This window comes from Argentina silus (genome assembly GCF_951799395.1).
Source record: "Argentina silus genome assembly, chromosome: 7".
Classification (NCBI taxonomy): Eukaryota; Metazoa; Chordata; class Actinopteri; order Argentiniformes; family Argentinidae; genus Argentina; species Argentina silus.
In genome coordinates, this window is record NC_139661.1 from 1,306,280 (window position 1) to 1,333,451 (window position 27,172).

General features: G+C 40.7%; 1 protein-coding gene across 2 annotated transcripts; it reads right to left on the reverse strand.

The window, feature by feature from the left end:
- Positions 1–1,006: 1,006 nt before the first annotated feature.
- snx18a (sorting nexin 18a) lies at positions 1,007–22,697 on the reverse strand. Of its 2 annotated transcripts, none has more exons than XM_083672635.1 (2): positions 20,944–22,697; positions 1,007–2,041 (listed from the first exon to the last, which is right to left on the reverse strand). In XM_083672635.1, the coding sequence occupies exons 1-2, from the start codon at positions 22,424–22,426 to the stop codon at positions 1,788–1,790; spliced, it is 1,737 nt and encodes a 578-aa protein (XP_083528761.1). In that variant the 5' UTR covers positions 22,427–22,697; the 3' UTR covers positions 1,007–1,787. The 2 variants fall into 2 exon arrangements, with proteins under 2 accessions (XP_083528761.1, XP_083528762.1); XM_083672636.1 differs by lacking the exon at positions 1,007–2,041 and adding an exon at positions 9,532–9,905.
- Positions 22,698–27,172: the final 4,475 nt, after the last annotated feature.

Here is a 27,172-nt window from a genome sequence, read left to right on the forward strand (position 1 = left end):
ACAGGCAGGGGAGAACCCTGTAAAAGCACCACAGCATGCTTTCCTCTTCAGTGTTCAAAACACTGGTGGTGGCATTGAAAGGTGACAGGTAACAAAAATCATATTTTTTTTAGTACTAACAATTTGAGGAATATTTTTTTCTATGTAATATAAATGTCTCTTCTTTCTGATCAGCTTAGCATTTGAGAGCTGACTGAATTAGTGCCAGACCAACCTCTTGAGGCACCAAAAATCAATGGACCTAGTCTAGAGTTGAGAAACACTGGGCAACACCATGTGTACAAAGGGCACAAACCAGACAAATCTGTGAAGGAGGGGTTTATTTTGTTTTCTACGCTTCTACTCTAAACGTCGGTGATGCCACCTGCACATTAAAGTTGAAATAGCAGTACAGTGAGCTGACGTATCCAGATCTGTACCATCAACTGCATTTAAACAGGCCAGGAACCCTCTACCCATCAAGTTACTGTCTGACACCCATCTCAGCTCAGCCAATCTGGAACTTTGTGCAAAAACAATTACATTTTAAGAAATATTGTAATTTCAGGAACCTACAATGTCAATTTCAGTCTTAGCATTCCCTTGCCTGTCCAGGCCACAGTCCTTAGGCACTACTATGTTCCATCATGTCCATGGTATGGAATCCTGTAGCAGGAACAGATAATCCCCAGCACGTTCTGCTGTCCTCCTCCATGCCCTCCGGCATGGGTTGAGCCTTGAATCAGGCTTTGGCATGGGAGGCAAAACCTGCCAAAACACCCCGAAAGGGTGATGGAAGCACCCAAAGCAGCAACTATTCTCACCCACAGTCTCATCTTTCAATGCAAACACACACTGTCCTCGTCCAAAGAATTTAGCAAAATGAACCTTCAGCTTTTAAAACCGGGCTTTGTAATAACAAATATGATAATATATTTTATATATATATATATATATATATATATATATATATATATATATATATATATATATATATATATATATATATATATATATATATATTAAATGACAGCTCAGGTGTGTGTGTATATACACAGGTGTGTGTGCATATACACACACACCTTTAAAGAAGTTACAAAAATGACCAGAAAGACAATCAAAAGGCACAAGACAGTGGTACTGGCTGCTCTGCAAGCAGACTGTAAACATTTATCTGCTGTGGTCGGGAGTGACTGTAGGCTCAAGTGTTTCCAGAAGGCAGTGTGTAAGCCTCTAAACAGTGCTGCTAGACAGTAGAGCACTCCCTCTGTAGAAGTCACTTATATTAAAACATCAAACTGTGTGATAAAGCTATAAAACACCATACCTTTAAAAAAAACGTTACATTGTTGGTAGTGTAAGCAGCGGAGATACAACTTGCATACACTATATAGGCTAAATTGTTTTCTCTCTAGCTCATGATTCTGATAAAAGCACATCCACTACCTTCCAACCAATGCAGTGTTTTTTCTGGTGCCCTCATTTATCAATTCATATTACTGCAGAAACCGAATATGACCTGAAAGTAAATTTGTCCCAATTCAAGCATGAGAGTCCCACCTTTTTTACTACCCCTAACTACCAAAAACAAAAATGTCCATCCTTTCGAAACAGTAGATACCATGAAAGGAATCCATGCTTTTGGAAAGAATTCAGGTTTATTAGAGTGTTCGCTCTCTCTCTCTCTCTCGCTGTCGATTGTATTGCTGATGGCGGTGCTGGTTATCTGCCTGTGCTTCGCTGACTGGCGAAAGGTAAATGGTCACTCAGGTCAAATCCAACAAATCAGAAGGGCCATTTGAATAGCTCTAGGCGTTGTCATACTTCTGCAGGGCCTCCTCTAGCTTGCCTGTGATCTTCTGGAAGAAGCCGATCTGCTGCTGCAGGTAGTGCTGCATCTGGGCCTTGAAGTCACGCACGCGGATCTGGTGAAAGTGCTGGATCTCGGCCAGTGTGGCGAAAGAGATGATATTGCAGCGCTCGTTGATGCCGTCCGCCTGCGGGCTCTCCATCTTGCCCTCCTCCACGTGCTTCTGGCTCTCCTTCACCTTGGTCAGTGCTCCTGTCAGGATGATAGAGAAGAGAATCAAGGTTAGTGATGTTTTTTTGCGTGTGAATTAATTAAGGATTCTCGTGTAGAGTGTGGGGGGAAATGTCTGCAGTAGAAAGTTCATTTGGGTTTCAAGTCAATATTACATGTAAGTCTCCAAGTCACTCATTACTGATTAGGCTCGGCACTGTATATCCAGAAAACCAAACCAAGAGTATTCAGGATGACCTTGAGGGCTTGACCAAAAATAGTCTCAAGACTCCTGGCATGAACTACGTGTTCCAATCTGCCCGAGAACTCGTATTGAGTCTGTGAGCATTGTTTAAGGCTATGAGAATGTGAAAGCAACTGAATAAAAAATGATCAAACCATTACTTCAAATAACAGGCAATTTTTACTGGCAATGCTCTTCAAATGTTTTTTCAAAGACTTACAAAAACAATGTTTGTGGGCATTGTTAGTAGGGCTGGGCGAGATATCACAGTAAGATATCACAGTATTTGACGGTAAGAATTGCCTCTTTGAGCTGTCATTGTGAATTTTCAGACAGTCACACACCATAGCTATGAAGTCTGTTAAGAGATGGTGGTCTTCTGTGGCTCAGTTGGTAGAGTGCTTAGGTTATGGGTTCGATTCCTGCTGGGACCATATAGACTGAAAAATGTATGCACTCACTGCAATATAAGTCGCTTTGGATAAAAGTGTCAGCTAAATGGACTATATTAGTATATTATAAAGAGATGTTTTTTTATTGTCAGGTGTGTTGTGTCACATCATTTGTGGCATAAGAGAGCTGTCAACGTCAAGTCTTGATTCTAGGCTTTGCATTTGTCTTTGGATTCTGCGATCGGTGTACGTCAACATGAGGACGAAAGAGGTGTCACTGAAAGTCAAGGGAGCCATTATTAGGCTGAAAGATCTGTTTTGGCCAAAACCTTAGGCTTACCAAAATCCAAAGTTTGGAACATCATTCAACTTGTGACACCACAGGGATTGTGCAGAGGTAAAATGGCCGCCACTCTGCAAACAGCACCTCCCATGATCCCGTGTGGTCATAGTTGGCTATAGTCGACCTGAGCTCTGTTAGCCAATCAGCCCTGCTGCCAGCTGATCCGCAAGGCTCGTTGGAACTCATTTAAAAAGGCAGCTAAGAAGAGCACCAGAGGGAGCAGCCGGAGGTGCTGCCGTATGCCCCGCCATATGCCCCTCACAGTTACTTTGATTTTGGAACGAATATCCTGTTTATGTTTGAATGTGAACATTTCAGTTGTATTTAGAATCAGCCCCGATTAACTTTACATCCATCATTACCAGAAGCCATGGTGGAAACCTCCAAACATGGCATTTAGCCAATCACCCTCTGGTTTACCTGCACACTATGCGGAGTGGAATGTTTGGAGTTCTCTACCATGGCTTTGGGTAATGATGGGTATAAAGTTAATTTGGATATTAAGCAGCCTATTGGATATAAAGTACCTTAAAAAGCCTCCAGAGTTCTGGAAAAGGTGTTGTGGACACATAAGACGATTATTATCATGTACCAGAGTGATTGCAAGGGGAAAGTTTGGAGAAAAAAAGGAACATACCAAAATCCACAGCATACCACCTCATCTGTAAAACATGGTGGAGGAGGGGGGGGGTTATGGTTTGAGCATGTATGACTGCCACGAGAACTGGCTAACTTGTCTTAATTGATGGTGTAACTGCTGACGTCAGCAGCAGAATGAATTCTTGTACAGAAACATCTTGTCTGCTTGAGTACAACCAAATGCCTCCAAACTCATTGGACGGCGCTTCATCATACAATAAGACAATGACCCAAAACATACTGCCATAGCAACTAGGGAGTTTTTCAGGGCCAAAAAGAGGAAAGTTCTTGAGTGGCCAAATCAATATGACATTTAAATCCAATTGAACATGCATTTAATGTCTTGTAATTAAGATTTTAGGCAAAATAAAATAAAAACAAACAACAATTGAAGATGGCTGCCTTACAAGCCTGGCAGAGTATTGCGGGAGAAGATACCCAATGTCTGAGTCACAGACTTCAGGCAGTCATGCAATGGATACATGACCAAATGAGTGACATAATATGAATCTGTCCCAATACTGCTGGTGCAATGAAATAGGGGGACTATGTATAAAATTGTTGTTATTTCTAAATGGTAAAACCAATATATACACAAATACCCTCAAATAAAAGCACAGTATAGAAACAATACACAAGTTACCAACTAGTTTTTCGTTACAGCTTTTGCAGATCCCAAGATCAAATCTTGGCTTGTTTGACACATCAGACTGTCATGTCATGAAGACCCTTAACCACACCACTTTCAAAACATGTCTTGGTGAAAATGACTGCTCAGCCTTAGAGGATGTGGTTTCTACATAGTTCACTGCAGTACCAAGTGAGCCCAAAAGTTTAACTGCCTTGTTTAGAAGACCCAACTGCAAAGACTGGACCTGGGTTTACTCACAGGCCAGTCTCCTCACTTTAAGCGTTTACTTTTTGATGCACTTTACATTTGTGATTAACACTGAATTGTCTTATGGCAATGTGAAGGTTTTAACACCAGTCTTTTACTGTTTTTATTTAAAGGTGAAGCATGTAGCCTAGTTTTGTGCTTTTTCTGCACTCTGTGAAGGGGTCTGAATACTTTCCAAAGGCACTATACACATGGATAAGGATAAGGATATGTCCATATCCTTGTCAACAAACAAAAGGTAAAAATGGTACGTAAAACCCAGTGCTTGACCTCAACACCAGATCAGAGAAAGTGCTTTGTTTGGACCAAAACAGCGCTCTTCAATGAACGTTCTTTATCATGTGATTACATTCTTTGATTGCTACCAATTTATCATAGGCATTTAGCACTATTTTAAAGCTCAAATCTACATACTAAACCTTTAAATCATACAAAATACTCCCTTACTTAATGCACTGACTGGTAGTTTGTTACTGCCAGTCAGTGCCTGTGTGTTAGTTACTCACTGACTGACTTTTGTATGTGGGTTTTCTAAGACAGGAAATGATGGTGTGGGGTGTATTTTCACAGCTACATATGTATATAGACAAAAGATACTAAGGTCCACAGCCACCCAACCATCCGGCCATCTGACCTATTCCTATCGGCGGTATTTTAGTTCCCCCGTATTCAGTAACACTTTACACAAAGGTCTTCTAAAATTTATAAAGGGCTTGTAAATGGTTTATAATTAGTTAATACAACATTTATAACCAGTTTATTATTTAATTATGAAGCATTTCCAAACAGTTATAACTCATTCGTTTAGGTTGTCAGGATTTTAGGCATTTTCCTTAGGTGGGACGAAAAAAACCTGCATAAAGATGTGTTCAATCGGTTTAGTGCTAGCCGAATCATCTCCACAATTCCGGAAATAACTTTCCCAGCTATGCAACCATTGCAAATAATGTTACATGATTTCACATCAGGGTTAGTTTTCAAAGCATTTATAAGTCCATTTATAAAGAAAAGCATTAATAACTGGCTCCTGAATGCTAGCTCCCTATTTGGCAACCACCAATGAATATCAAACATGTAATGAGTTAACTGTTTGTAAATGGTTTACAATTTAATAATAAACTGGTTATAAGTGATTTATTAACTAATTATAAACCATTTAAAAACCCTTTACAAAGGGGACCTTAATGTAAAGTGTTACTGTGTATTCTACAGTAGTTCCCTGTTCCCAGTAGTTTCCTCTTTGTGTGGTGGTAGCTTACATCAATAACTGGTGATATTTACACAAAGCCACATGGATGTGTGTAATGTCATGGAATTGTTAAAACAGGCCTATTCTAATGTTTCAAGACAACAACAACAAAATTCCACACATGATTTCAGAGCTGGTGGAATCCTTCATGAGTTCAGACAGGTTTGCTTTCGGTGGGGACGTATCCTCTTTACCTTTCAGACATTGTGCCAAACTTCCTGCATTGCCCTATCCCAGGATTTTGTATAATTTAGTTAACTTAAGTCACCATTAGTAATTACCTGTCAATGTCAATCAATGACGGGAAGACCATTGGCAATTCATCACAAAAGGATATAAATAATGATCTGATGATGACCTGCACTCTTTTGGCTGCTCTCCTACCCTGATCGCCCATGAAAGGGAAAATGTCTGTTTTTGCTATAAAGGTGTAATCTCTCAATGCCATAAGTAATGAAGCTAACATCTACTTTCAAATCCAAATCCCCAATGCACAATTTCAATCTATTTTGGAAATGCACGCAGAAAAGTAGCAGATTATGATGAGTGGAGTAGACTAGTGGATTAGACTAATGCAAAATGCAAGGCAAACATGCTGACATTTGCAAAAAGAGACAATTTCTCCCCCATCCCCCAAATATCTATCAATTTCTTGCTCTGCTGTGGTTTAACCCAGATCCTTGACATTCCTCTAATGTAGAACAGATGAACAAAGAGAGAGAAAACCTGCCTAAAGTTCTTTCCCTTGCTGTGTTTTAAAGGCCTGGTAATGGATTAAGGTGGACATATTGTTGCCATGGTGACTCTGGATGAGACACGTTAAGTGGTGTGACATGTTAATTGCGACAATTAGGGGTGTTTAACTATTTTCACACCTACATATGTTTATATATATATATATATATATATATATATATATATATATATATATATATATATATACACACACACACACACACATATACACACCTGCTATTAAACACCTGCCCCCAAAAGGGCACCGTAGCTTTATCATAGCTTTAGCATAAAGGCACAATAGCAACTGAAAGAAGAAGCAATTTTGTGTCCACTTTCACTTATTTTTCCTTTAGCAAATGACTGGTGTATATATGTACCTTGTTTCATATATATATAAAATTACATTTCATTATATGTCATTATTGCTGAAGATTTGTGTTTTGTTTTACTATCATGTGTTTTGTTATCAAGCATTATGCATCCTATCATACATCCTCTTACACAACCACCACTGAGGTTCCAAGAACCAACTGTACTTATCGTAGTCACCCACCAGATGCAATCAACAGACCCCCAACAGACTCACAATGGATTACTGGCTTTGCATCAGAAGGTGCAAAATGACCAGCACAACCCCCACACACCCATACTGGCAAGAGAAAGGCACTTACAATACATCTTAAAGGTTGGAGAGTAGCTTGAAGGGCGACAACAGCTTGAAAAGAGTTGTGAAAATGGTGGAAGAAATTTGAAGGAGCCGTTGTTGAAGAGGTTGTGCCTATACTCTGTTTGAATGATCCCCTCAAAGGGGGTTCTGAGATTATGCCTGAGACAGCCCAGAGTGCTGTAATGCTGTCAATGAAGCGCACCCCCTGAGAAGAGAGACTGAGTGGTGAGTGGTCCTGCTGCTCTGGATAGGAGGCAGAACTCCGGTTCTTACGTAATGCTTGGTTACACAACAACGTGGCACTGTTAGCCTGTGACCTGACTCTAGCATGCAGCAATCTCACTGGGTTCATTCTGTCAACGATGTAGGCCAACCAGGATAGGGCTGGGCGACATGGTCGAAAAATGTCACAATATATTTGTCCATAATGGTCGATAATGATATTGATCACAATATACATTAAATAATGCTTTATGTAGTTTGAAGGGCATTTTCTGCTTAGGACTGAAGTCTGAAGAATTCAGAGGGTTCAACATGTCTCAAGGCAATTCCAGACAACCAACAATAGGCAACTGTATCTGTTATTCTGTATCCATTAAATTAAAAAAGAGAGACCCTCCAAGAGAATGTTAAAAAGTCCATAGGCCTAGGACCTCTGAGCAAGACAGGCTGTGTAGTTGGCACCTTGCCTAACAGTAATAGAAAGTTGCTTACAAATCAATTGTCTTTGTATAGAAAGCCATAAAACTGTATATGATACTAGAGTAGTCTACAGTAAATACATTTTTAGAAGCCATTCATTTTTCAAAGGCATTGGTCTAGATTATATGCATTGAATGTAAACGGAATGAATGATAGAATCCAGCAAATTATTGAGAAACGGATTCTGTCAAACCAATCAATTAAAAGTCAGGACTGGAGCTATAGCTGGTTCAATAGTATCAATAGTAGAGACAAATCTGGTAACTTTTAAAATGTTTTGTTAAAACGTTGGACAGTTTGGATGACAAACATGGAAGTTACAACAAAACAGCAAAAAGCGAAAAGCTTCTCCCTCGCACCCACTTCTGCTGTGTGTTGGCATGGGTACATTTATACATTTACATTTTTGACATTTAGCAGACGCCTTTATCCAAAGCAACTTACTTCGAGAAACTTGTTGTAAGTGAATCATCTATACATCAGTCATCATAAAAAAAACAAATCTATGCTATGTCAAGGGGCCATTGGCAGTCACAATGCTAGAAGAAGGAAGAATTACTTATTTTTTTTATATTTATTTACAGTAGAGAAACTGTACAGGGGCTAGTGGGGATGAAGAGGTCTTTAGGAGGGACAGTCAAGATGTAGCCTGAAGAGATGGGTCTTCAGTCTACGGCGGAAGATAGGTAGTGACTCTTCAGTCCTGACAGCAGTGGGAAGCTCATTCCACCAGCGGGGCGCCAGGACAGTGAAAAGGCATGACCGAACAGCGCGACTGCTTCATCCATGTAGAGGCGGCAGTGCCAGGCGGCCAGCCAAGGTGGAAGAGCGGAGTGATCGGGCAGGGGTTTGGGGGCTGACCATTGCTTGCAAGTAGGGAGGGGCTGTTCCCTTTGCCTTTGTGTGGAGAACAGTTTTGTTGGGTCAGAGGCAGAGGACTGAATTTTTGAATGATAGTAAGAAGCTTTAGCAGCTGATACAGAGGATGTGTAGTTAAGGAGGAGAGAGAGATAACATTTTAGGTCATCAGGGAGGCCGTTTTTCTCCATTTCCTCTCAGCTGCCCGGAGCCCTATTCTACAAGCTTGCAGGGTTTCAGACAGCCAAGGAGCGAGTGGAGAGGATCATGCTGGCCTTGAGGTCAGTGGACAGAGAGAGTCGAAGGATGAGGAAAGAGCGGACAGGAGGGTGGAGGAGGCTGCATCAGTGGAGAGAAGGGAGAAGGATTCAACAGAGGAGGATAAGACAGAGGAAGAGAGAGCGGTGAGGGAGAGGGTACGCAAGTTGCGACGAGAGGATACAGTGTGGGTAGAGTCTGACTGGGAGGGAGTGGATTTGAGGGGAAGGGAGAAGGATACAAAATGATGATCAGAAACTGGAAGTAACAGTAAGGTTGGAGGTATGGGAGGATCTGGTGAAGGTCAAGCTGATTGCCTGCCTTATGAGTCGGAGGAGAGTGGGACGGGGTAAAGTTGAAGGAGGAGAGAAGGTCAAGTACTCCAGACGAGTGAAGCTTCTCTGACTGGATGTTGAAGTCACCCAGTAGTGAGAGCGGTGTGCTGTCCTCAGGGAGGAAGCTGAGAAGGACATTCATCTCTTCTAAGAAGTCACCAAGATGACCTAGGAGACGAAAACAACAATGTGAAGTTTGACAGGGGAGGTGACAGAAACAGCATGGAATTCGAAGGTAGATATGGACAGGTGTAACAGGGGAAGGACATTATGTGACCACTTCGGTGAGATGAGGAGTCCTGTGCCTCCCCCTTGACCAGAGAGTCTAGGGGAATGAGAAAAGGAGTAGTCTTCAGAGAGGGCTGCCGGAGTCGCTGTGTTTTCCGGTGTAATCCATGTCTCTGTGAGAGCAAGGGAGTGGAGGGACATGAAGCAGGCGTAAGCTGTGATAGCCTATGCTTTCCGTACTGCTGACTGGCAGTTCCAAAGTCCTCCCGCGACAGTGAGGTCGTGGTCAGTTGAGCATGGTGGGTAGATTAAATTTGATGGGTTGCGAGGGGAGGTGTAGCGTCTGTGTGTCCTCCTGAGGGATGAAATAACAGGAATGGGGAGAAAGCACATTGTGATATTTGCCGGTATAGAGAGAGAGGGTTTGTGGGCAATACAAGATGTAGGTAGCGCTCAATACACTCAGAGTACTGAAAACATAATCAAATAGAATGAAAATACTTAGTAGTTTGGCCTTCTTATCAGGCCTTCCTCGATGGACTCCACAGATTGACACCTTCGACTTTGTGTCAGGAGGCTATCACAGAGGCTGTTGCTCTTTGACCGTCAGGATATAAGTGCAGATTCTGTAATTGTTGATGATTTAGCAGGGTTGCAGCCCCTCCCACCTAACGATCAGTTAACGACCAGACAGGCTTCACCACTTTGTCCAAATGTATTTAGTTCTCGTCAAAGCTGAGCAGGGACTGAAATACCTTGCAGAGTAGTTTCAGCCCCTCCCACTAGAGATTGACAGCAATTGGTTTCAAACAGATTGTTTTCAATGGAAACTAGGTCCCAGGTCTTTAGGCAGGATAGCCACAGCAATACTACCAACAACACACTGACTTTAAACAAGATTAATTTAATTTAGTCTGGAGACAGGCTTCACCACTCCGTCCAAATGTATTTGGGTTGATCTCCCGTGCGCGTTTCTACTCCACTACTCTTAGTGTGCAGCAAGTTTGGTGGTGCACATTAGCATGTTCAAAAAGGCTAGGTTTTGTTTGTTTGTTCCCAAACATCATGGGTTGCATTTATGATGTCCTGATTTATTAGCTAAGTTACATGCCACAACCTGTGGTAAACTTTAGCCAACTAGCATTCTGCCACCTTTCTACCGAAACTGTAGGAACCCAAGTGTGCAGTGGAACTAAAGTATGGCTGTATACCATCAGGAAACGTTAGGAGGCGACCCTTTCTCTGTCCTCTTGATTGGTTATCACCAAACGTTGTTGAAACCAGGCTTTCCTAGTCCTACCTGTGCATGTGCGCATGTGACAACAACCAACCATTCTACGGGCATGTGGTGGGAAGGTTTCTTGGAATGTACACACATCATTGACTGTGCAGCCCGAAGTCAGATTGCTATATCACATGATGCGGTTAGCATATATCCAACGACTTATCTTATAAGTCAACCTGGAACACGCTTTGCTTGCCCACTTCCCACTGCTCAACCACTGTGGTGGTAAAAGTAACTTAGGCGTTCAAATATGCAGATACAGGGTGGTGAATGAAATATGCAATATCTAGGCAGCTTTCATGTCACAATAATCAATAATCTCCCCGTTGGTGGTAGCTCTAACATGAATCAAGGGCATCAAAAATGAGGAGAGGTTGAAGGTAATCCCAAGAACAATGATAGGGAACTGCATTCTGGGACATTTTAATTTCTATACAGTCAAGTAATATATGTGGTTAGAATGTAAACTATTCAACTCACACTTCCCTTGGACTAACCTGTTTTACTTGTTATGTTGCAACCCTGAGAAATTCAGACAAATGTGGTAGCTTATCTACAAGCAGCCTAACTTTTCATGTAACACGACATATTTCCCCTCCCTTTAAAACTATTCTGAAACACGGAAAACAGAAAGTCAAAAAAGTGATCTGTGGTGGTCATAGACCTTGAAAGCCATGGGTTAGCACTCCACTCCAGACTAAAAGCTGATGGGGCTCCTATAGTGATGGGATCAATAGTGTGATGTTGAGTGTTCCTCTGTGGGGAGGCTTACATTACACTTGTCATTTCCATGAGGGCAAATAAAAACCTGTCCGCCTGGTGCATATACCCCATTTAGACAGATTACTAAAAAAAGGATTCTAAAAGAAGAAATGAGAGAGTTATCTATATAATAGCTGTAACATCCCATGATGTGGGGTGACCCCAACAATTACAATCAGAGTTAGGGCCCACTAAGAAGAAACATTAGGTGGAGTGACATTTGCATAGGGAATGATGGTGTATAGGTGCTGTGGATAACTTCAATGCAATGCAATGTTTCTTCGATTTTAAACCTTTTTTTTTTCTTCATCTTTTTATCTTTCCCAAAGACCATACTTAAACAATTCCATACTGGGCAATTCCATGTAGAAGAACCCATTAGGACCAACATTTGAAATTCATTGGAGGATAGGAGGGTAAGAGTCGATATTTTCAGGGAATTAAGTTAGAAAGACATTTTTCAACTATTTTCCATCATACAAATGTGGTATAAGCAAAGGCTTTGACTTCTGGTCAAACATATGGAAAAGGGTCTAAGGAAACACCTATAAGAAAAAGTATTTAAAGGTGTTAGGTGCATCAAAACGTATATTTTGTTTAACAGAAATGGTTGAAGAACCATTGCCCAATCATTCTGTTACCAAAACCCACATATTTGTAAGACGTTTTAAAATTTCTCTGCCTCATGAGGAGGGAGGATGTAAATATAGATAGACCTGCAAATAATAGTAGTTTTTTTTACTGATATCGATTTTGTTTATGAATTAATAAGTGATTCAAACTGGTCATTCTGTTCTGTTCTGTTGACCAAATCGGTAACAGAACTATCACTGATCAAATCAGTAATGGAATTACTGAAATTCAATTGGCTACACTTTTACAAAAATAGGTTGGACAGAATCCAAAAGGGTTCTTAGGCTGATCCTTTGATATACAATACATGTTGCACACTTCTATAGGAAGGACATCAAGGGATTTGTCTTCATCAAAGTGCACTGACATGGCAGATTCTTGGGGTCCTCCTGGTTGCAGACAATATATAGAATGTTTTCATTTTACAGAGATCTCTGGGGCGAACTAGGACCAGATTGAGTGTGTATGTGTGTTTTATAATGAGGAAAACGACATTGAGAACCATGTATCTCATTGATTTAAATCACATAAATTAAGAGCTTCAAAGGCAGATTTACAGTGCATTTGGAAAGTATTCAGACCCCAGTCACTTATTCCACATTTTGTTATGTTACAGCCTTATTCTAAAATGGATTTAATAAATGTTTTTCCTCATCAATCTACACACAATACCCCATAATGACAAAGAGAAAACAGTTTTTTAGAAATGTTTGCTAATTTATTAAAAATCAAAAACTGAAATATCACAATTATTCAGACCCTTTGCTATGACACTCGAAATTGAGCTCAGGTGCATCCTGTTTCTTCAGATGTTTCTATGACTTGATTGACATCCACCTGTGGTAAATTCAATTGATTGGACATGATATGGAACAGCACAGACCAGATCTGGGGAAGGGTACAAAAAAATTCTGCAGTATTGAAGGTCCCCAAGAACATAGTAGCCTCCATCATTCTTAAATGGAAGAAGTTTGGAACCACCAAGACTCTTCCTAGAGCTGGCGAGAAGGGGAGAAGGGCCATTGTCAAGGAAAACCCAATGGTCACTCTGACAGAGCTCCAGAGTTACTCTGTGGAGATGGGAGAACCTTCCTGAAGGACAACCATCTCTGCAGCAGCCACCAATCAGACCTTTATGGTAGAGTGGCTGGACGAAAGCCACTCCTCAGTAAAAAGCACATGACAGCCCACTTGGAGTTTGCCAAAAGACACCTAAAGGACTCTCAGACCATGAGAAACAAGATTCTCTGGTCTGATGAATCCAAGATTGAACTCTTTGGCCTGAATGACAAGCATCACGTATGGAGGAAACCAGGCACCGCTCACCTGGCCAATACCATCCCTACTGTAAAGCATGGTGATGGTAGCATCATGCTGTGGGGATGTTTTTCAGCGGCAGGGACTGGGAGACTAGTCAGAATCAAGGGAAAGATGAACGAAGCAAAGTACAGAGAGATCCTTGACGAAAACCTGCTCCAGAGCGCTCAGGACCTCAGACTGGGGCGAAGGTTCACCTTCCAACAGAACAATGACCCTAAGCACACAGCCAAGACAACACAGGAGTGGCTTCGGGACAAGTCTCTGAATGTCCTTGAGTGGCCCAGCCAGAGCCCAGACTTAAACCTTATCAAACATCTCTGGAGAGACCTGAAAATGGCTGTGCACCGACACTCCCCATCCAACCTGACAGAGCTTGAGAAAATTGGGAGAAACTCCCCAAATACAGGTGTGCCAAGCTTGTAGCATCATACCCAAGACGACTTGAGGCTGTAATCGCTGTCAAAGATGCTTCAACAATGTACTGAGTAAAGGGTCTGAATACTTATGTAAATGTGATATTTCAGTTTTTTATTTTTAATAAATTAGCAAACATTTCTAAAAACCTATTTTGGCTTTGTCATTATGGGGTAGTGTGTGTAGATTGATGAGGGGAAACTAATACATTTTATCCATTTTAGAATAAGGCTGTAACACAACAAAATGTGGAAAAAGTGAAGGGGCCTGAATACTTTCGGAATGCACTGTATGTTTTTTGTGTTTTGTGAGTTTTATTAATTAGCCTTGTCCATGTTTCTTTCCAAGTTGATAAAATGAGACATTGTTGATTATTACCTTTATGAGAGGTCTACAATAATCTGCAGTATTATATATTTCTACCTGTGTGTCCCTATTTTGGCTACATCATAATCATGCATTTCTGTGAGGGACCCATGCCATCATTCCGTTACCATAATTCCGTTACTAGATGTTGATCCGCTTTAAGATTAAAATGTCTGCAGAAAGAGCAGGGGGTGTTAGTTGAAAAAAAATCTCTTTTGGTTGTTGAGCTACAGTAAGTGAAGTGGATTTACATCCGGTAACAGAATGACTGCATTGGTCCCCTACAGAAATGCATGATTTATGGTTTGAAAGTCATTCTGTACATGATGATGTAGTCAATATTGTATTTATCTTTCATTTATACAGGGGACAGCACCTTAAGACCAGGGTCTATTTTTCAAGTGTGCCCTGATTATATAATCTAAACACATCAGTATTTACATTCCACTGACTACAAAATAGGGACACAAAGGTAGAAATATATAATAGACACTCTTTAAGGTAATAATGTATTATTTTATCAACTTATATAACATTAGAATTGCAAAAAATCTCAAAACACAAGAAAAATAAGTCAATTAATTCGATGACATGTGGTTCTCAATGTCTTTTTCTTCATTATAACAAAAAGAAATAACCTACACTGAATAAAAATAAATAAATAAAAGAAATACACATAGGCCAATGTCATGTGCAGACACACACAGACACACCCAATCTGGTCCCAGTATGCCTCACATATTAGTTGGGCAGTTCATTTTTTTCTCCACATTTTAGTCTTGCCATCACTCTGGTACATGTTAATCTTTCCATCTTTGTGGCTTTTTTTTTTTTTCATCTTGCAGTGTCGCCTGTAGTCTGTGGGACAGTCGTTTTGGTTTTTTTCTTAATTATGGTGAGCATTCTTTGGTCATCCACTGTAGAAGTCTGCCTTGGCCTATCAGGCCGTTTTACGAATTCTGAGCTCACCAGTGCTTTCTTTATTTTAAATGATGACTTTCAAATCAAACAATTACCAATACCAATCACCAATAGCAGACTCCAAAGGCAAACACAAAGCCTAGAATCAATACTAGACATTAACAGCTCTCTTATGCCTGCACATGTATAACAAGTGTTATAATTTGTAAATGGTGAACCCAATATATACAAAAAATACCCTCAAATAAAACCTTGAATATACTTTAACCACATAGTAATTGTTTGATTTCAAATCCAAACTTTTAGAATAGAGCCAAAATAAGAAACAATTATTCACTGTCCCAATAATTATGGAGGACACTGTATGTCATCATTCTCAATGGCAGTGCTGTGCACTACTTATTTATGTGATTTGCTGGCTTTGCTTTCCCCGATGTACTCAACAACAATAAAGTCTTAATTTTTTGGAGCATGCGGATGTTGATGCGATGTGGTTGGTGAGTGTATGAATTCCCACTGTTTTTCGGCTGTCCCTGTGGAAGGACCCTTTTGGAACCCTTTTCAGTTTCATGTGGAACCCTTTTGGGTTCCATGGAGAACTCTCTGTAAACAGGGTTCTACATGGAACCCAAAATGTTTCCTTAAAGGGTTCTCCCACAGGGACAGCCGAAGAACTCTTTTAAATACTGTACAACCTGTACAACAAGTAAATGTAGCCAATTCAGTTGAAGTAATTCAATCACCGATTTGATCATTCTGTTACCAGTTTTAATCATTTATTAACTCATAAACTAAATCCATATGAGTAAAAAACAGTCTACCTATACTTCTTACTTGTGTTAACTTTCATTATCCTCCCTCCGCATGAGGCAGAGAAATAAAAAAATATAGTGGGTTTTTGTGGGTCTATACTTTGACCTTATAAGACTTTTTCTGGTAGATGTTTTTTTAGACGCTTTTCCATATGTTTGACCAGAAGTCAGACTCTTAGTTTCATTTGACACCCAATTTGATATGCTCTGATGGATTTCACATTTGGGTCCTCATGGGAACTGCCCTGGTGTCAATTTGGACATGAAGTTGGTCAGGGCCTACTTCTCTATTCTCATAGGGTAAACTGGCCACTGGTGCTTATGAAATAAACTTAACAATGGCAATGAATATTCTGACTATTGATAGACTACCTCTTTGGGAATGTTAGTAATCACAGAATCACAGCAAGACCACTTCTGGTACGGAAACGTCTGGATTGGCTAATGATATCAAGAATGTAGCCGAGCCAGTGGTTCTCCTCTTCAATCGGCTTTCTTGCAGATTACACTAATAAACTCCAGACAATGGATGGGCTTTGAAATAGGGAAGGTTAATAGCTCTTGGACCGTTTCCTCAGTGAAACGTGAGCTTCTACAACGACCTAGGGTAGCTTAAGTAAAGTGTTGCCGTTAAGATGCACTCAGCATTGTAAAAACTAAACAGGACAGGCAGAAAGACAGAATGAACCGTGTAGGGGTTAGAAAGAACTGAGTGAGAAAAAAGAGTGAGAGACAGAAAGAGGTGTATGAATAGCTGGATACAGCATGGTTGGCGAGGGACTGCTGGTCCCAGGCATCTCTGCTGGGAGCAGAGTATTGTCTCTGCACAATAACGAGGCAGTGAACTCTATGGCTGCCAGCTTTTATTGCTTTTCATTAAGGCCCCTATTCTTTCACAGCTATGTTTTTTTACCAAAGGCATCACACACTGTGGAATAAATAAACTCCATTACAGGTGGGGGCCTCCTGATGGAGTCCTCATGGCCTTAGGCACCAATGGAAAGCATGACAAGAGAGCAAGTGTCAATAAACTGAGTGTGAAGAGGGTTATTACTGTAGGAGGTCAACACTGTCAGGTTATTGCAATTAACTGACCACAGTGGAAAAGCAACTTTATAGTGAAATGGGGATCAGTTGAATTCACTTCAAAATGAGATGGAAAATGTTAAAGGAGAACAACTGCAAATTTGGGAAATTTGTTTATGTGCCATAACCTCTCTGACTCAGTGGAGGACTGTCTGCCAACGTGACTGTAAACAAGAGCAACGTCACATGGTTACACCCCCCAACCTAAAATAAACCATTAAAGTGAAATTCAACTATACACAACCACATTTTCCCATCCACACTTTGGCTGGTAGACCAAAAAGGTAATTTTATGCCCTGTTGACGTTGCTCTTGTTATCGCTCTAGTATACTAAAGAATAGTTAAAATAATAGATAAATGACATTTTAATTCTTGGTTTGAAACCATGAAATTGAAGAAAAACCTAAGCTGCCTTTTTGATATGTCTAGCGAAAATGATTGACTGTTTCAAACTCCAATCTTTTTTTAAGAATAGACAGCCCCTGCTGTCTGTGCCTGGATATTGTGTCCAAATTCTCCTTATGTTTTTAAGGCTTTTTCTCTGTGCATATTAAGACTATGACTACAGCTGAAATGTCTTACTATTTTGTGGCCATTGCCATTTCTGCCGTTGTCCTTGCAATGAACAAACATTGAGGGGGAGGGTGAGAGGGTTGCATCACCCAGTGCGAGAGCTAGCATCGAGTCCGCTCATGCAGTGTACATTGCATCAAGATAGCGTGAGAATTTGTCTTGCAGTATGAGACCCTCTCATATGTTGGAGTCGTCTGTGTTTGTGTCCGTCTGGCTTTACATTAAAACAGAATAACAAAATGTGGAAAAAGGGGTCTGAATACTTTCCGAAGGCACTGTACTAGTGCCCCTCAATGAGTTTAAAACTTTGATGCAAAACTCAGGAGGAGTGTAAATGTTTCTTGTAGGCTGGATCATATTGTTGTGCTGCTTGTATTATGTTTTACATTTTGTAATGCTGTATTGACTGCTGCTGTTTCCTGCCAAGGCCTCACGTGCAAAAGATACTTTGTCTCAATGGGCTTTTCTTGGTTAAAAAATGTTAAATACAAACATTTTAAAAATACAAATAACAGGAAAACAGAGAACCTTTGAAATGCAGTTTGCTTGCTACTGAGACAAAACTGAGTAATAAAAATGCTGCTTGTGGTATTGTGTCAATCAGTGATGTAGTGGAGGGTAAACGCATGATAAAGCCGTTTACGCACCACTTTTTGGGTGAATAGCAAAAACTAGCACAATTTAACATTGGCTTTTACATTTGTAATTTTCTCTGGTGTCCAGGATTTATCATCCTATTTTTTTATACCACTACATCCCTGGTAATCTCATTCCCAGACACTTATGCCCAAATGCTCAAAAAGGTCTGGTCTTGGGAGTTTATTTAGCTGCCATTTGGGTATTTTGTGCTCCTGGAGAAAATCTCAGATGATGGAGAGTACATGGATAGTACTGGGATACGTGATGCCCGAAACAGGTAAGGACACTCATGATGGAATGAAGTCGTCAGCTCTGGGAAGCTATTGCAACGTGCCAGAGCTGTACTAAAAACAAACAGGTCCCTCTCATCCCTAGTGGAGCCTACACCCATGGCACGATGGGTAATTCCACGGTGACAGCATAATGCTGGGACTCCATTTTTCACTTTAAAATGTACAGTGCCCTGCGTAATTAATGGGACCGTGAAGCATTTGTTCTTCTTTTTGCTCTACACTCCAAAAGTGTGTGCGTGAATGTTTGCAAGGAGAGCTGGGCCTATATGACAGGCTGGTTTTATCAGGACTTTGTGCTCAAATGCAGTTGTATAGCTCAGCCCTTTGTACATGTTTTAAAAGTTTGTAATGTCTGAATGGAAAGTCTTGTGTTGCCAATGAAACATGCTGGTTAGAGGCAAGGCACCCCCTAGCAGCTCAACATGCCAACACTGACTGGCTGAGCTAAACACCTCCTGCTTAGCATCTCTCAAGCATTGAAAGTGAGAGGGTCTGGGTGGAATGCAATTACACAGTGATTAGGTCTAACATTAGTGATAAGGTCTAACAATAGGCTAATAAAAAATATCTAGACCTATAACTGCTGGCTGAAAACAACATTCAAAATCATCTTTCCATTCCAATATTCACAAACTAAATAGGCCTATCTTAAATATGCTTTCTGATATTAAATCAAATACAATCAAATCTGTTTAATGTCATAGGGTTTATCTGAGTGCTTCTCTGCATGATCTCTGAGAGCAATGACAATCCAATAACTTTGACCGGAGGGACATAATGCATGGATTGAGCATTAACCCATATTATCCTCTAATCCTGCCAGGTCGATGTGTACGGTATGGTCTGTTGGCGTTGGAGAGGAGTTCCCTCAACTCAACACTCCTCAAATCAGTTTTTTGTGTTTTTGTGTTTGTGTTTTGTGTTAAATCCATGTTTTTGTCCTTGAATGAATATTTAGAGAGAGGTGTCAGAGCACAGAGCACATGGAGATTAATTTGGGAGAAATGTTAGGGTAAGATTATTACTAAGCCTGACTACTTTAGAACTTTTCACGGGGGGTGCTGCTGGCCCTCAGCCTTAGGAGGAACTCTGAGTTCCTGAAACAATAGACTTGAGTGTCTTTCCAATAACAAAATGCACAAATGTCTGTTATATTTTCACACTGTAAACAGCAGCAAAGCATCTTCATATAAAAAAAGACTGCTACACTGCCAAAAAGCCCTTGCATAACAGTGATGCTTCTACAGTGTGGCATTTTGTCCCACAATGGGCACAATTATTGTTCTTCATGTGGGAGGGTAGCTGAGTTTGGCTAACATGGTCTTGCAGTGAAAACAAGGAAAAACTGGGAGGAATAATAAATGATAGTTCATTCCAGTGTATGAAGTTCAAGCTTGATATTGGTCATCATGATAAGATAGCTTTTCCTGGCAAAAGCGTGGGATTTTCCGTTTTTCCAGGCTTTACCGTGCAATAGGTCACCAGCCACAAAAACACACACAACACATAAGCATGACTGGCACCACCCACGTGACTTGGCACTAGTCAAATGAAACCAGGGATGCAAACATTTCCAATGTGTCATCCAAAGTCCCCTTTGCTATAATGGGGAGGAGGACTGCTGACACGTCTCGCAACCGCAACAGGTTCATTCAGACAAATAATCGAGCCAAAATGCTGAGCGTTGGATGCATCATTTGCCAGTTTGCCACATCTGGGCTTGAAAGAGAGACTAATTGAGTCTTCAAAACCACAATAAAAAGTAATTTTAAATAATCTATCAACGTATGTTGTGGTAGTACATGTCATTCATATCCTTGGGCAACATACATGTCATTTGCTTCCTGACTAACGTAAATATGCAGAGCTTCCTCTGCAAACTTTTTTGGAAGATAGGCAGGTGTTGGAAGATTATAAGGCTTAATCGGAGAGAACTATGCGCCCTGCTCCATTTGCGTAATACCAAACAAAAAACCTGATTATGAAAAGTTACTTGACTGCAATAAGTAATGTTGAAAACGATTTTTTGGAAAAACATCTGTCCTCCAATTATTCACTATTCAGATAAATCCAATAAAAATAATAATATTGCACTTCAATCAGTGAAACAAACTGATGCATATCACATGTGATGTATTATGCATGAATGGTAAATCAGCGCATACAAAGACAATTGATTGATAAAGACAAATTGTCATCTTATCACTCTTGAATGAATTGATTATACCATGTGAGCTGTTGATTACAGACACAGATTGGCAAACAGTGGAGTAGCATAATGTCATTACCTTTCTGAACGTGGATGATATCTGGATAGTTTGCAAGATGTCCTTGATAAAGCGCTAACAAATCCATCACCGGGTCCAGGTCCTGTCTCGGTTGCTCAGCAAAATACTCTCCAATGGCATCATAAGCCTCCCCGGTGTATGCGATGGCTTGATTCAAAACAATGGAGTACGACTGTTGGTCCATCTCAAAGGCTTGGCTGAGGACTTTGAAAGATTGTCCTACTTTCTGATACTCTTTCTTAAATCCAGTGATCTGTTTCCTGGCAAATTCATTGACAGTGGCGTTGACTTGCAAGACACTGTCATCCATCTTTTTGGTGAAAGCCTTGAATCCATCTATTTTACTCTCCACCTCCTGTAGGTCAAGTGGGGCCGCAGGGGTGCTGATGGTGAGGAAGAAGTTGGACCCCACCATCTCGTCCTTCTCTGCCTTCCTTTTGCCCTGCTTCCATGCCTTCTCGTCTGTACTGCTGCAGGCGAGAAAGTGTTGGAACACGTCGCACCTGGCCAATACTGGGTGACTTGTCATATGGTTCATCCACCACATCAGACCCTTCCTCCTCTTGGAAATGAAATCTTCCTCAAAACGTCCAGTGGCTTGCTTCTCAGGGATGTGGGGTACTGAGATGACAGGAAACTTCTCCACCAACCTCGCATAGAGCCAATCAAAATGCTTATATCTTCTGTTCACCTGGTTCTGTGTGTGGGAAGGTGTCAGCTTGTAAGATATGTAACTCTTCATACCCTTGAATTTGGTCTGTTTAGTGGGGTCATCGATTGTACACCCAAATGGGTATGGATTCTCCTGCCACTCAGGACCGTACTGACCCATCACAACGTAGATCTTATCTCCATCCTTCACAAAGCCAGCTGCTTCCCCAAGCACAAATGCTTCCCCTCCTGACTTCACAAATGTTGAAAACCTATTCAGATTTCTACTGACAGTCGCAGAACTCTTGGCTTGCTGTGCGTTACCACTTCGGGACATTGAGGATGTTGACACCCTGTAAGTAGACGGTCCATTGCCATCAAAATCTTGATAACTTCCACCAACGCCTGGCTCGTCCGCAACAGTTGAGCTGTCATCCCAGTCATCATCCCAATCATCATCGCTCCCTTGGCTGGCTTGATAACTGTGCGGATGTTGTGTCGGGGGGGAGAAAACAGGTAATGATGCTTTCTCAACTGGATTCTGTATTTTATGAGAGCTGTCAAAGCCTCCGGTTGGAATATTGACATATTGGGAGCCCTGATTAGTATCGCCAGATGTGCTGTTGTTGTTGAATATGGAGGCACTGTCATTCTTGAGGATTTCTACGTAGGACGCAGGGAAAAGCCCCCTCTCCCCTTTGCTGTTCGCTCCCTCCAGCCAACCTTCTATGTCCTGTTCACTGTATAGAGTCACGATTTCATTTTCCTTTACGGAAATTTCCCCCGGGTTTTCGGAACTGAAATCATATAAAGCCCTAGCTTTTAGCGCCATAATTCACAACAACTGGAACTGTAGGGCGAATCAGAATAACTTAGCTAGCGAGCCAGCAAACTCGGCGGCCAGGCTAGTCAGTCAGCCTATCCAAACTACTGGAACTCCGTGTAATTAGTTACAAGGCAGGCTATGATATAAACCTCTCATGTACCGTCCTTTCGAGGTATTCCCTCTTCAAATGAGTTGTCTCTTCTCGTAAAAAAATATAAATACCTATTTTTATCCAAAGGTTCCGCCGTGTAAAGTCGTTGTGTTTTGCTCCTGCCTCTCTCATCGCAGACTCCTCTGTCGTGCAGCAGCAACAACCACACGTAATCAGACTGAATAATCGAGGGAGGAGCTAGAGGAGGCTGGGCAATCAGACAATACGAATCAAGCCCAGCATCAGTTGATGCTTTTGGAAGTGGGATGGACACAAACACGGAACAAATGGCTCAATTCAAATACTGTGTGGTATCAGTAGCCTACTACAATAACAAAAATAAACAAATAAATTGTTTTTTTTTTTAACAATGTCAATGCACAGAATTGTTACGAAAACATAGTTTATCAGACGGAGGGGGATCCCACGAAATATAATTAAATTAAGTTAATTAAAATTCTACGAATACGAACATCATTGGGTTATGATCACGCACTTCTCAGTGTCAACATGTCTTAATCAAAGAGCTTTATTTGTGCATGTTGCAATGATAAATTATAAATCACTTTGACTACGACTGCACACCTGTACATGGCTCAAACACCATTGTTAAGTTTGCAGACGACACAACGGTGATCGGTCTCATCAGCAACAACGATGAGTCGGCCTACAGGGAGGAGGTCCAGCACCTAACAGTGTGGTGCAACGACAATAACCTGGCTCTCAACACCAAGAAGACCAAAGAACTCATTGTGGACTTCAGGAAGTCTAAAGCTGGCGCACACACCCCCATCCTCATCAACGGGACTGAGGTGGAGCGAGTCACCAGCTTCAAGTTTCTGGGTGTCCACATCTCTGAGGACCTCTCCTGGACCCTCAACACCTCCACCCTGATAAAGAAGGCTCACCAGCGTCTCTTCTTCCTGAGGAGACTAAAGAAGGTCCATCTATCTCCTCAGATCCTGGTGAACTTCTACCGCTGCACCATCGAGAGTATCCTTACCAACTGTGTCACAGTATGGTATGGCAACTGCTCGGCATCGGACCGGAAAGCACTGCAGAGGGTGGTGAAAACTGCCCAACGCATCACCGGTTCCTCACTCCCCTCCATCGAGGCTGTCCAGGGCAAACGATGCTTGCGTAAGGCACGCAGCATCGTCAAGGACATCTCTCACCCCAACCATAGACTTTTCACCCCACTCCCCTCCGGGAGGCGCTACAGGTCTCTCCGCACCCGAACCAGTAGGTTCAGAGGCAGCTTCTTCCCTGCGGCTGTCACCCTGCTGAACACGAACACTACACCTACCTGACAACCTACTACCCCCGCAACCCCCCCCCCCACCCGGACAATTGCACTATTGCACTATTACTCCCCTCCCCTGCTCTTACTCAATACCACTGCTCTTCTGTACATACCTGTCCATACTGTTCATACTGTTCATAATGCACATAATGCACATATCCTATATTTTCTTTAATACTACTGCACATACTGTACATACTTGTTTATACTGTTTATACGGCATTCCATATTACATTTATTCTGCATCTACCTCATGTTACTGTTAATACATATATACTGCTAGACTGCATTACCCATACAGCTCATATGCTGCTACACTGCTCATACTGTAACTATTTATTCTGCTATAATGCTACTGCTACTCACATACTGCTATACTGCACTGCTATATTATACTGCTTATACTATACTATATTATACTGCACTACTACTGATCATATATTGCACTACCTGTAAATACTGTTCATTGCACTTTCTGCTATTTTGCACTTCTGGTTAGACGCTAACTGCATTTCGTTGTCTCTGTACTTGTACTCTGCACAATGACAATAAAGTTGAATCTAATCTAATCTAATCTAAACTGTGCTCATTCCCTCAAAGCCAAACTGAAGTGAAAGTTCCTCTTACAATTATTTATTCTTTTTTTAAAATGTCTTCTGCATTACACAAAATGTCACTCAAGTGTGAACTGCTGAAGCCAACACCATGCCTGACATTCAAATCCTATTTATAGCACAGACAGGACACTTCCTATCTTTCCCATTCAAGTGAGTACATCTTGCAGTTCCTACGGCAGTGGCAACAGAGGGCGCACATTACGTGACCCCAAGTAAGGAGAAGTAAGGAAAGTTAACATTGAAGTAATCACCAAAGATATAAATGAATGAGGCAGACAAAGTAAATCCTTACTTTCTCCTTTTCCAATTTTCCTCTTCCAATTTTGAGGCAAGGCTGAAATCAGTTGATTGTAATTTTGGATTGAGCATACAGTCCCATAATATTTAAAAAGTTGTTTATATGACATACAACCATAAATTACTAGAATACATTTCAATAAGAAGTTAACTAAAAAAGACAAGATCTTGCAACCTGGGAAAGGTAAATACCTATCCATTTATGGAAAAATCACACTAATTAACTCCTTAGTCATACTGTATCTCAGCTCACATATTTACTTATGGCACTACCAACTCCAGATGACTCATTCTTCAATTTAAATGAAAACATTTCCTTAAGGCTCTACAGTACACTTCAGAAGTTTGGATTTTAAATTGAATATTTACAATGCGGTTAAAGTAGAGATTGTCAGCTTTTACTTGATAGTATTTGTGTACATATTGGTTTCACCATTCAGAAATTACAACACTTTTTATGCACAGTCCCCGTATTTTAGGGTACACAAAAATGAAATAATGGGACAGATTTATCAAATGTCCAAAATAGGCACTCTGTACTTAGTATTTGGTTGACAATCCTTTGCATGCGACCCATTGAACCCACCAGACACTGGGTACAACAACAATTGACTCATCACTTCGCTTTTTTCAATTGAAATTGCTGTATACAATTATTGCAACCAAAAGAATGCTTGCCATATGGGGCATTGAACAATCACCACTATGCAGATTTTGTGGTGAATAAACCAAAGCTTATTTTTAGCTTAAAATCTGTGCAAGCTCTACAAATTGAAAGTTTCAGGAACTACGTGAGACATCACAGCACAATTGAAAAATACACTCACTCACTGAGCACAGGAACACTATACTAATACTGGGTAGGGCCTCCCTTTGCTCTCAAAACAGCCTCAATTCTTTGTGGCATTGATTCCACAAGATGTTGGAAACATTTCTTTGAGATTCTGGTCTATGATGACATGATTGCATCACACAATTCCTGCAGATTTTTCAGGTGCACTTACAAGCTGTGAATCTTGAGCTGTGGGATGTTCTACACATCCCAAAGGTGTTCTATTGGATTCAGATCCGGTGACTGGGAAAGCCACTGAAGACCACTGAACTCATTGTCATGTTCATGAAACCATTTTGAGACGACCTTTGCTTTGTGACATGGTGCATTATCATGCTGGAAGTAGCCATTAGAAGATGGGTAAATTGTGGTCATGAAGGGATGCACATGGTCAGCAACAATACTCAAATAGGCTGTGGCATTCAAGCGATGACTGATTGGTATTAACAGGCCAAGTGTGCCAAGAAAACATTCCCCACACCATTACACCACCTCCACCATGAGAAGGTGTACAGGTGTTCCTAATAAAGTGTTTGGTGAGTGTATATGGCACAAGGAAACAAAGAGAGGGTGGTACAGTATTTTTTTCAGTTAATTACATATCAATCTGACAGGAAAGAATAATATTTTTTCATAAACACAGGAGACGTCATCACTGAATCTGATGTGATACTTTTTATAACGTGAAATAATATGATTCAGGTCGAAAAAATAAGAATACAATGTTATTATTATCAATATTACAAATTCATTTTGTGATCAAAACCAGCAAGTGTTGAGTTATATTTGTAATACTATGAGTGTTGAACAGGTCACCTCAGTTTCAGCCACTTTTGCTTGATACCTATTAAACTAAACTGAAAGTGTACTTTTTAACATTTAACATTTTTTACCCACCACTGTTAACTCTTACACTTTTAAAGCTATTCACACCAATCCAAATGTACCAACAACTCCAAATGATCTGCCCTGATAAAAAACTTTGATACCTAAACCTTTTAAACTATTAAGCTTTTTGTAACTCCAAAAACTGTCATCTGGTTAACATGATGGAATGTTGAAAAATCATGAGTTTTGATTGATTGTGTAATCAATCATCATTGATTACACAATAGTGCAATAGTCAATAGTCAATAGTGCAATAGTCTTGGCAACCACTTGATAAAACCACCCAACACGCTCTAGTCACTCAATGGACCTACCATAGGCCCATCCTATCTATTTATTTATTATTCTATCTATCATCTATCAATTCATTCATTCATCCAACCAACCATCCATCTAACCATTAATTATTCCAACCAACCACCCAACTAACCAAACCATCTTTAAACTTCACCCGTTATCATAATAAGACTCTCACTTTCTTTCAACTATCCAGCAAATCTAGCTATCTATCGTTCAAACCATTTTTAAACTTTTTCTACTACCAAAATAATACTTTGCAAGCCCACAAACCTTCTTCTGGAACTTATTTTTCTAGTTTATTATCATGGATTGAATACATGAAATTTGATTAAGATATTCTGCTATTTCATTTTATACCCTATCA